Raw genomic sequence first — 11,367 nt, 5'->3', positions numbered from 1 at the left:
CTAGTTTTCACAGCTGATATTGAGCTTCTTCAGCGGTTCTTTTCACAGATGTAATCGATCTGATCCTCCTTCCCCGGCAGAGCATCTGGTGGATTCAAACCGTGCACCTCTGGGATTGTAGTTGCAGCTCCTTGCCACTAGGCCACCAGAGTTTAAAGAAATATATAAATGAAATAAAAATTCCTTTTAAGAAGTAATGTACTTCTGTGGTATAAGGGACTAAAGGAAGTGAGCGAAAATTGAAGGAAATCTGGTTAATACTATTATCAAGGGGAAAATCTGAAATAATCATTTAAAGACCAGCTCATTGATTGTTATTAAGTCACAGGGGTTTGTTTTTTTTAATTGTTTAGTAATGAGGATGAAATGGAAACTATACATTATGATAAAAGTTATTGCTGATTACCATCAAGTCGAGCATGACTCATAGTGACCCTATAAACAGAAGGCCTTTCTATAACTATTCCTTCTATACTTTCTGTTAACTATTGTCATGTATCAAAGTTCATAGAGTTTCCAGAAGCATGTTATTTAGGAAGTGGATGCCAGTCCTACTCCCAAGTAAAGAGTCATAAAGATATTTCAAATTGTTAACTAGATGGATGAGAAAATGAGAACTTTGTTCTTTTTAAAAAATTTTTTATTTTTATTGTGATTTTTAACGAAAGTTTGCAAAACAGCTTTTTTTTTCATTCATTCATTCATTGTTGTACATTTTTACCTCAACCCTTCCTTCTCACTCAGGTCACTTTTCTGCTTTTTGTTTTTTTTTAAATATTCATTCATTATTGCACAATTACCTCCCCGCCCCCAGTCCTCTTTGTAATGTACCTTTTACTCTAGGCTGTTGTCGTGCATATAATGCCTAGTCATATATTCCTTCTAAACAGTTCTTTCCTGAGAAAATGAAAACATATTAAGTGAAATGCTGACTTCATTAATCTGTACTATTAATAAGTAATTACACAAACAGGATCCAGTTTTCTTTAATTTGGATTTTTTTTTTAAAAAAAATGTGATTTGTGTGAAGATTTGCAAAGTGTATCATTTTTGGTTCAGCCATAAGTAGTTTTGTTAATTTTTATACCCACAGAGTAAATCACATTTTCTCCCACTTCTTCCTTGTAATTCTGATCTCCATTAATCCACTCTACCTCTCTTTGTCTCCCTGTTTCTTTACTGATATTGTGCTGATCATTCCCTTATTGGATGAATATTTCCTTTCCCTTCACACATCTTAACATGTGTCATTTACCTGTTACTGTTATGTACTGTGGAGTCACCTGTAACTCATAACAACCGTATGAGGTAACCCTATGTATAGGGCTCTGAACCATGCCTTATCCTGAGCTAATCTCATCGCCTCCAGCACAGCTACTCCAATTTCCCCAGTCACTTGAGTAAATCCATCTCATCCAGTGGCTTCCTTTCCTACGATGTTTGCTTATATTTATTCCCATCCCTCTTCATTACAACTACGTGTGTTTCTGCGTGTAAACTTTGCCTTATCTTTTTCTAACAGTATTTCTCCTTTTCTGACTGACGGATTTCACTTCATATAATGTCCCCTATATGCATCTGTGTTAGTGTTTTATGAGTGATTGTTTTTGTGTTGCATACCACTTCATTGTGTGAATGTACCATACTTTGTTTCTCATCTCCTGATGGACACTTTGGTTGTTTCCATATGTTTGCTATTGTAACTAATGCAGCAGTAAACATGGGCTTCCATTTACCAGCTTGTGTGGCAGCTTTTCTTTCTTTGGCATATATACCTCGTAGTAGGATTGCTAGATCAGTGTCTTTGTTCCTGACTTTATGAGGAAGCACCATACTGGTTTGCATAGTGGCTGTACCATTTTGCCTTCCCGTCAGTAGTGTGTATGAGAGTTGCATTCTGCCCACACCCTTGCTGTCACTTGTTGTTTGCTGTCTTACTGAACTTGGCTGTTGTTGCTGGGGTGAAATGCTCCCTTTTTTGGTTTGCATCTCTATAATAGCTGATGATCTTGAGCATTTCTTCAAGTAACACCACGCTCTCATACTTTCCTTTTAGTCGTCTTTACGTTCTGCAAGGAGGCCTTGCCCAGCAGGAGTGGAGAGTGCCTGAGCTATTGCACAGACTACTGAAGTACTTGGAACCCAAGCTTACCCAAGTTTACAAAAATGTCAGGGAAAGAATAGGAAGGTAAGTGTACTTTCTCTTCCATTTGGTATATAACCTTTCATTTTATTATTATTATTATTATTAAAACATCGCTTTTATATATTGATTATTCTTTCTTTGAGTTTAGTTGTACACTCTTACTAAAAAGTATTACGATAGTGAATGTAGACTATGATATCAGCATGCTCCCAGCCACAGTATGATGAGTCCCGACATCTCTGTCTTTAATTCTCTGGAATTATACATAGGCACAGTCTAATCCCTCTCCAAGATTTGTCTTGGGGAAACTTTATTGGTTGGACCATATATTTGCACTAGAAATATATTTATAGTACAGGCTCTGTTCTTACTCTCGTACGTTTTATTTTGCAGCGTGCTGACCTACATATTTATGATTGATGTTTCATTGCCAAACACTGCACCCACCTCATCCCCTCGTGTCCCTGAGTTTACGGCTCGAATCCTCGAGAAACTGAAACCCCTTATGGATGTGGATGAAGAGATTCAGAATCATGTTATGGAAGAGAATGGAGTTGGGGAAGAAGATGAAAGAACTCAGGGCATTAAACTCTTAAAAACTAGTGAGTGGCTGCAGTTTGCAGAAACCTACTAGAAAACCTTTTCTCTCTCTCTCTCTCTCTCTCTTTTGTAGGTTTGGGGAGGGCTATTATATTTCGTATAAATTTTTTCAGAGTCCCTTGGCAAAGACTACTTTGTCATCACTTTTGCTGCCTTAGTGTTGAAGGTTAGTTTCATTTTGGGTTCTGTGCATTTGCTTCCCAATAGTATTAAAGTGGCTGATGGCGAGCGCAGGACGATCCTTCTCTACAGCAGTCACGGAACAACTCCAGCTCTTACCTTTGTTTTTTAAGGTAAGGTTTGCACGGAAATTAAACATCCCTCTTTGTCTCAACTTCAGAGAGAAATGCTATTAACTGTATATCGGGTAGTAGATTTTCATTTGCTGGATGGCATTTGGTTGAAGTAGTCACAGAAGAATCAGTAGGAAACATCCTTTCTTACTGAACATTTTACAGGTATTAACCCCCATCCTTCAGTCACAGCAGAAACCAGTACTTTTTTTTGTGTGTGTGTGAGGCTGGGTTACAAGACTTAGCCAATCAGAAGAGAGGAATGACAGTTAAAACAGCCAAATTTCATGACATCTTTTGATTAATGATGATATGTTTTATTTAAAAAAAAAAAAAACCATTCCCTTTAGAGGATTGTTGTTGTGAGATGCCCTTGAGGCAGCTCTGGCTCGTGTCCTCAGTGAGCCTGTCTGAGGCAGGACAATGCACTGTGCCATCCTCCCGATCTCTGCTGGGCTTAAGGTCCTCACTGCGGTGCCTGGATTCATCCCTCTTGTTGAGGGTCTTTGTCTCCTTCACCTCCTCTCTACCAGTTCTGGTAACATGCCCAAAGTAGGTGAAGCAAGGTGTCATGCATGTCTTCTTGGCAGCTGGCTTTGGGAAATGAGAATGAACACAGTGACTGCGCATTGCATTTGGAAATTATCTCTTTCAAGAATGTACTTCGAGGAGCACCCGGGCTTGCACTTCATCCAGGACGGATCTGTTAGCTATTTTGTCAGTCCGTTCAGTACTCTGCCACCACCACAATTCAAAGGCATCACTTCTTTGGTTTTCTTTATTCGTTGCCCAACTTTCACACTCAAGTAAAATCTTGCTGTAGATTATTTTAAAATAACTGGAGCATCTGCCAAAGATGGCTTTGTCCGTTCTACACACAGAGGTGGTCTCGTCCCCTGCAGTAGCTCCGGAAAACCAGTAGTTGTTTAGAGAAGGGGGCTCCAGGATGAAAAATCACGAACCAGATGATATGATCTAGGAAAACAGAATACCTGTTGATATCATAACCAGAAAACTTAACCAACTTCCAGAGATAGAAAAGAATCTACATGAACATGGATCGACATACATTGGTCTTAATGCTGCTGTCAGTGTCCTAGTCTTTTGTTGACGCATCTTAAATATGACACAGCCTCAGATAGTTGCTGGCTTACCAATGGCAGTTATTCCATTTATAACAGCACGTTTAGCTTACAAAGGTTTTTCGTATTATTACCTTTGAGTGCAGGTTATTTGATTTGTGAACTTTGTACCGTATCTGCGGGTGGACTGAGTGGTCTTGTTTTTGGAGGTCTCCACCCTGTTGTCTTGGAAGCGGGAGTGGCAACCACTTTGTAAACAACATGCCTCCAGAAACTCTGAACTTTGATAATTATCGATAGAGGGGCTTCAGGCCTTTTGTTCTTGGGTTGCTATGAGTCCTGCTTGACTTGAAGACAGTGGAAAACAGCAACAACCCTGCTGTCTCACCTGTGAATGGGGGCCTAGCAGCCAGATATGTGTCAGCTTTGCTATCAGAGAAAGGAAACAGCTTACTGGATCAGGTTTATGAACCTTTCTCTAGAAAGTTGTTTTCCCCGATCTTGCTTTGGACTGCCTTTGCAGCTCATTTTGAATCTAGGCAATCAACAACCTTCATTTACCTGAGCCTGACCTAGAAGCTTCCAAGATGATTTAGAATCTTAGAAGCAAGTATATATACAAAAATTAAAGTGATTTTAAGAAAAAAAATGACTGGAGCAGTACATTGGCAGGGAACTGCCACCAGTTCAATTGGATTCAGAAGAGGCTCTGGAATGACGGCACTTAACAACAACCACCTTGTAATATTATGATACTATTTTGTGATTGATTTAAATTTTTCATGATACTATTAAAAGGGGAAAAAAACCTCCTTTTTCTTCCCCTCCTGCCTCTCTCACTCTTCCTCTCTGTGTCTGTCTGTCTGTCTGTGTCTCTCTCTCTCTTTCTTGTATGTTGTTACTGTTAAGTGCCGTCGGGTGACTCTATAAACGAAAGACCTGAGCACTGTTCATAGAGTTTCCGGAGGCAAGCTGTTGTGGAAGTGGATGCCATTCCTGCTTCCAAACTTGTTTTAATTTGGAAGCTCCACCAAACACTGTCCACCATGGGTGACCATTATCGCATTTGGCACATCAGTGTCACAGTGTTTAGCATCACAGCAACCATGAGTTACCTCTGTACAGCAATGCATAAACCAATGCTTATACCACTTAGAAGAATGTTGGGGGGGGGGGGGGGGGGGGCGGAGACCAGACACAAACCAATTTAAATCAGGCCTGAGGGCTGCAGCTTAAAATCACCCACCTAATGGGTTTTTAAATAGGAGGCCATACCTCATCACCCCTTAGTGTGTCAACATTCTATCCTACTGCTCACCAGTCCCAGCCAACAGCTTCTGTAGAACCAGCTCCTGTAGATGACTTTCAAACTGGTCTCCAGTGCCATAGTGCCTACCAAAAAGGGTTTTTAAATATGTCTTGTATAGCAATTATTTTTCAATTTCCATCCTTGGTTTGTTTTATTATTTTCTAGATTGCGCCAGTGGAAAATGACAATAGCTATGATGAACTGAAAAGAGATGCGAAGTTATGTTTATCACTGATGTCTCAGGGGTTGCTCTACCCTCATCAAGTGCCTTTGGTACTTCAGGTGCTAAAACAAGTAAGAATGTATACATGCCACAGACCTCAGTGTTTTGGTCAGGCCTGATTTACTGTCATAACGAAGTTCACACAGCCGACTGCAGTCCAGACAGCACCTCAGGGTTTTTCCCTCTTCTGAGTTTTCTAATGAGAGTGAATCCATACGTGTTGACCAAGTACCAGGCTCTGTCACTGGCTTGTGACCTTGGGCAAGTCCCGTAAGCCAGAAATGTTGTCTAGATGCAAAGTAACTTTTTGAGCACTTTGATACAAAGAACTTGTGAGAAGACATGGTGATTCCCTTTTTCATGTTCACTCCTGTTTCCTGGTCCACACTAGGGAGTCGCAGAGTGATTGTGAATGTTCTGGGCTCACGGTTAGTCTGTTGGGTGCTCATGTTTTATCCAAGTTTTTGGGTGGTGTGTTTGGTTTTTTGGTTTGGGTTTAGTTTTTTGTTTGGGGGTTTTTTATGATTTGGGTTTGGGTTTTTTTAAGTTATTGTGAGGGATAAATAACTTGAAGGATAATAGCATGTAGCATGGCTGTGACAGTCAGGTTTTGTTGTCACTGAAAAATATTTTTAATAACTAAAATTTGTGGTGTTCCTGGTTTTTTTATAGTACAAGTTAGTAGCTGTTGGTTCTTCAGAGCCCTACCTGCTGCTTGTTGTTGATTGCCTTTGAGTCGAGCACGACTCATAGCGACCCCATGAAAAAAGGCCTGAAGCCCCTCTACAACTGTTGACATTTACCAAAGTTCATAGAGTTTCCGGAGGCACGTTGTTTAGAAAGTGGATGCCACTCCTGCTTCCAAAACAGTAAAATAAAAATAACGTGTAGCCCTTAGCGGAATTGTTGAGATAGAATGTCTTTCATTGCCGTCAAGTTGGAACCGACCAGTAGCATGGCCCTCTCTTGGGGTTTTAATGCTGAAGATCACGCGGAAGGAGTGGAGTGCCCTTGTTTCTGCCTCGGAGTGCTGCTGGGTTAGACCTCCAGAGGCGCCGCCTTGGAGTTAGCATCGCACTTCCTAAAACGAGGCCTCCAGAGCTCCCTCTGATAGGATGTTAGTGCTGGTGGTAGGTGTGTAAAAACCATGTAGTCACTAGTTAAGCATAATTCTCTTTTCTAAAATTGTTCCTGTCCCCTTTCCCTCAGCCATTTATGCATTCTGAGTAGCTGAGTGCCTGAATTAGTTCATGCGACATTTTATAGAGAAGGAAATAGATTATGAGCTTACTGTAACTGGACCTATTAGAATTGAGTTAGACTGTTTTGTTCTTGGTGTCGATGTCATTGTCATCCCGTGTTCGCGTCAGCACTGTCTCCTTTGTCGTTCACAGACAGCAAGAAGCAGTTCTTGGCATGCAAGATACACAGTGCTGACCTACCTCCAGACCATGGTATTTTATAACCTCTTTGTTTTCCTAAACAATGAAGATGCAGTTAAAGATATCCGGTGGCTGGTTATAAGTCTTTTGGAGGATGAGCAACTAGAGGTAAATTAAAGTTCCACCAAGTGGAAATCAATATGAATACAAAGGAAGTACACCTTTTGAAAAGTGTTTGTTGAACTCATGAAATATGTCATGTGTTCTTTTCAAATTCTTCAGAGTAACTTTAATTTTTACATGGCTCTGTGAATAATGTTGATACCTCTGTCTTGATTTCATATAGTGTAAATGGGGTCAAAGCCACGGTTAGCCCTTCATTGATTTTCTTTTTGCACTTGGGCATGTAACTTTTGTGAAATTAAGCATGATGATTCCCCACTTCTCTTACTGAAAGGGGCTTCTGTGAACAGAGATGAAGGCTCTGTGAGCAGAACGGCATTCTATATTGTAGATACTATTACCCAGAAGACTTGTAATAAGAGTATCATTGTTTTCTTACCACCACCTTTTTAAAAAAAAAAAAAATCAGACCTTAAATTGGCCTTAGGAGAGACAGGATAGTGTATGTGTAGTCTTGAGTTGAGAGTGTTGAGTATAGAGTGAGAAATATGGAATGGAGACTTTGCCAGCCACCTACCCCCAGGTCAGGTAAGCTTACTGTTTTTTCAGATCCAGTTTCCTTTTTGCAGAAGGCTGTGATTTCAGTCCTTTCAGTACTCACCTGCTAGTTGTTTTAAAGTATTAATCTGTTTTTTAAAAACCTAACCACCGCCATTGAGTCCATTCTGACTCTTAGCAGCCCCTCTCCCTGAGGTGGGTGAGGCAGTGAATCTTTACAGGAAGAGACACCAGCCCTGCTCCCTCAGAGATGGTAGATTTGAACCTCCGTTACAAATGTGTTACATACTTACGTCATCAGAGGCCCTTACTATGAAGGCTTTAATAATAAATTCAGGGTCTGTAAGCATCCTATTTTTTTAAAAATCCAAACACTTTATACCATAGAAACCGAAAACCAAACTAGTTGTTGTGGAATTGCTTCCATTTCATAGTGACTTTATAGGGCAAAGTTGAACTGCCTACAGGGTGTCCCAGGCTGGGGGGTTGTGTGTGTGTGTTTTTCTTAAAGACTGTGTAGACTCCCACCCCCACCCCAGGTCTGTATCATCAAATCAGATCCAGCTGACACAGGAGGAAACAGTCCTTCCGTCTCCAGCACAGCATCTGGTGGATTTGAACCGTGCGCCTACATGGTTGCAGCACAGCTTCTTGCTCCATAGGCTATGTAGATTTTTAAGGAAGCAAATGGCCACATCTTCCCTCCACAGAGTGGCTGGTAAATTCAGACCGCCAGCATTTCCATTCATATTTCTAAGTACTTTAAGCACTATGCCACCGGGGCTCTTTGAGATACAGTTGTACCATAAACAGTCTAAATGAGGAACTTACTTTATGGGGAAGGAAAGACGCCTTACTAGAATTTAAGAACATTTTTGTAAGTGGCAAGAGGAAAGTACTTTGATGGACGGAGAAGTTGTACCTTCTTTTTCTCAGCTTACTTTATAAAGATAGTTTTTGATGTATGTCGATCTACCCTGGAACACAATATCCCAGTACACTCATGCTGGGAGGGAGAGTGATTCAGGTGGAGGTGTTGGTCTAATTAGAGTTTGGTGAAAAAAAAATCTTCAAATTTAAGTATAATCCACATGCATACCTGTAGTAGAGAAACTCTGAGACTGTCACTCAGTCACTGCTGTTGAGGTGAACCTTCATATGAACTTCCAGCTGATAACATCTCCAACCTTTACATTTTAATGGGTGTGATGATGAAGACGGACAAGTCTGATTAGGAACTCATTGACAGTTGATAGATCACTATTACAGCATCGGTAGAAATGAGCCATCTAATTGTTCCACTTTCCACCCCAAGCAAAACTACTGTTCAGAGTAAAATAAAATCATTAGTATCTTGTGGAGTGGACAGGGTGGGAATGTGTATGTTAATACCAGACCAGTAGACCCCCAGTGGAATGGTGGTTTACTGGTTTGGGGCTTGGCATCCGTGGCTCCATCTTGGTCCTGAGAGTCTAGGACCATGATGCAGCGCTGCATTTTAGGACCCCAGTCCTGGCGTAGAATGCTGTCTGCCACCCCACCACCAATGGACTTGTTAGCAGCCCACCATCACGTTTCCAGAGCTCTAAAGCTTTATGGGAGGAGACTGCCCATCTGTTCCTTTCAAGCACCTAATGGATTTGAACTGTCAACCTTTTGAGTTGGCAGTCCAACACATTATGTTCTGTGCTGCCAAGGCTCCTTATCACTCAGCAGTGGGAGCTAATATATGGAATCATTTTGTACAAAATAGTTAAATATTTTCTTTCTCTGTCCCTAATGCAGTGGCTAGTGGCCCTTGTCTATTTTAAGGCAACAGACCTGAGAAAATGATGAAGTCTCTTACCCAGCATACCGAAGCAGCACAGAAGCAGTCACACAGTTTTGCACTGTTTCAGGGACTGCCCTCACCCCAGATCACACATTGTCCCCTCACCCTCTGGTCCCCCAGGCGTATAATGTTAGCTCTAATAAAAATTATTATCTCCGCAGGTTAGAGAAATGGCTGCCACCACCCTGAGTGGTCTCTTACAGTGTAACTTCCTTGCCATGGACTGTCCTATGCAGATACATTTTGAGCAACTTTGCAAAACAAAGCTTCCCAAGAAACGAAAGCGGGGCCCTGGCTCCGTGGGGGATACCGTTCCTTCTGCAGGTGACGATGCTCACACAATGCACCTTTGTTCTTTTGGGAATGAACCGACACTGGGGCTTGTACAGGCAGGAAAGTGTAAAAGCTCACGTGGAAATGTACCTGTGAACTGCTGCGTGGTGGTGTGCTGACCAGCTGACTCGAAGGAGCCTCCTATAACAGCAGAACTGCCCCAGGGTCTCCTGGGGCATAATGTCTATAGGAGCAGGTCACGAGGTCATTTCCCTGAGAAGCAGCGGGTGGATTCAGACGGCAGGGCCTTTAGTTCACAGCCAAGTGCTGCTCCAGTGTGCCACCAGACTGACATGTAGTTACTATAAATCCACCGTCCAGCTCACTTACTGTCATCAAGCTGGAACCAGCGCTTTGCTGACGAGTTTCCAAAGGCTGTAAATTGTACAGGGAGGATATTGTCTGTCTGGTGGCCTGCTGGTAAGAAGCTCTGCTGCAGTCTGCTGGTGTTTCGGCTCAGCTGCTCTTGGGGGGAAGGGTGGGCAGCCCCCTACGATGTGATTTCCTGCCTCTGAAAACCCACTGGAAGGTCAGCTATGGATCGATTCAGACACAATGGCCCACAACAGTACCTCAGATTTTTAGCGAACAGGCCACTTTATGGATTTGCAGGCAGTGCTTGGAACATGAAGGTGTAGAATGAGTTAGTGGGACTTTGACTAACCAAGAAAAAAAGACAGTAAAAGAGCTTTTGCTCAGCAAGTCATCTCTTGGGGTGGGTGCATTTTCCAGCCTTGTACAGGGGGCAGCCCCTCTGCCCCCCATTGTAGAGCTCCCAGAAGCCAGCTTTGAGGGGAACACTGGAAGGGGAAGAGGGCAGGAAAACTTCAGGAAGCCTTGGGGGGCAGCTGACAGTAGACACAGTAGGTGCAGTCATCACATCCAGGAAAAGGCTGGCTTTGATGAGATGTTTTATCTAAGAATAGCAAATAATAGGGATTCACTTTTTAAAAGCAGTTTTATATTGGTTTTAGCACATGTTACATCTTTCTGGCCTGAATACACTTCTGCTGTCACTGAAAGACTGCTGTGGGATGTCTTGACAAATCCTAAGAACCATGTGTTTTGATATGTGTACCTACAGATTTCCTTTTGATGTATAATTTTCCTTTTTAAAATACATACAGCAGAATGTAGACCAGTTTACAAGTTTGTGTGCGTACCATTTGGTGACACTGGTTTCATCTCAACCTCTCTTTCTGAGAGGTTCCTCCTTGTTGACATAAATCCACTGCCCCTTGGAGATTGATTTTAGATGGAATGAGTCACGCACATGGCATAATTGACAGTTTTGCATCACTTCAGTGCAGATTCGTAGACGTATTTACACCCGTGTTGCCTTTTCCTCCGCAGAGTTGGTCAAGCGCCACGCTGGGGTGCTGGGCCTCGGTGCCTGTGTTCTCTCAAGTCCTTACGATGTTCCCACCTGGATGCCCCAGCTCCTCATGAATCTCAGCGCACATCTGAATGATCCTCAGCCCATTGAG

General features: G+C 42.1%; 1 protein-coding gene across 1 annotated transcript in view; it reads left to right on the top strand.

Moving 5' to 3' along the window:
* PSME4 (proteasome (prosome, macropain) activator subunit 4) overlaps positions 1-11,367 on the top strand; it is a 107,994-nt gene that overhangs the window by 92,538 nt on the left and 4,089 nt on the right. The window contains exons 39-45 of the mRNA XM_006880921.1: positions 2,057-2,188; positions 2,540-2,748; positions 2,954-3,039; positions 5,596-5,724; positions 7,048-7,203; positions 9,709-9,871; positions 11,234-11,365. Of these exons, the coding sequence (XP_006880983.1) occupies positions 2,057-2,188; positions 2,540-2,748; positions 2,954-3,039; positions 5,596-5,724; positions 7,048-7,203; positions 9,709-9,871; positions 11,234-11,365 (1,007 nt within the window). The remainder of the gene's footprint in view (positions 1-2,056; positions 2,189-2,539; positions 2,749-2,953; positions 3,040-5,595; positions 5,725-7,047; positions 7,204-9,708; positions 9,872-11,233; positions 11,366-11,367) is intronic.

The sequence above is a fragment of the Elephantulus edwardii genome, unplaced genomic scaffold (assembly GCF_000299155.1).
Source record: "Elephantulus edwardii isolate Elephantulus edwardi_28Jun2011 unplaced genomic scaffold, EleEdw1.0 scaffold00011, whole genome shotgun sequence".
Taxonomy (NCBI): domain Eukaryota; kingdom Metazoa; phylum Chordata; class Mammalia; order Macroscelidea; family Macroscelididae; genus Elephantulus; species Elephantulus edwardii.
The sequence above is the reverse complement of the archived record's forward strand: the minus strand, read 5'-3'. Positions and strand labels throughout refer to the sequence as shown.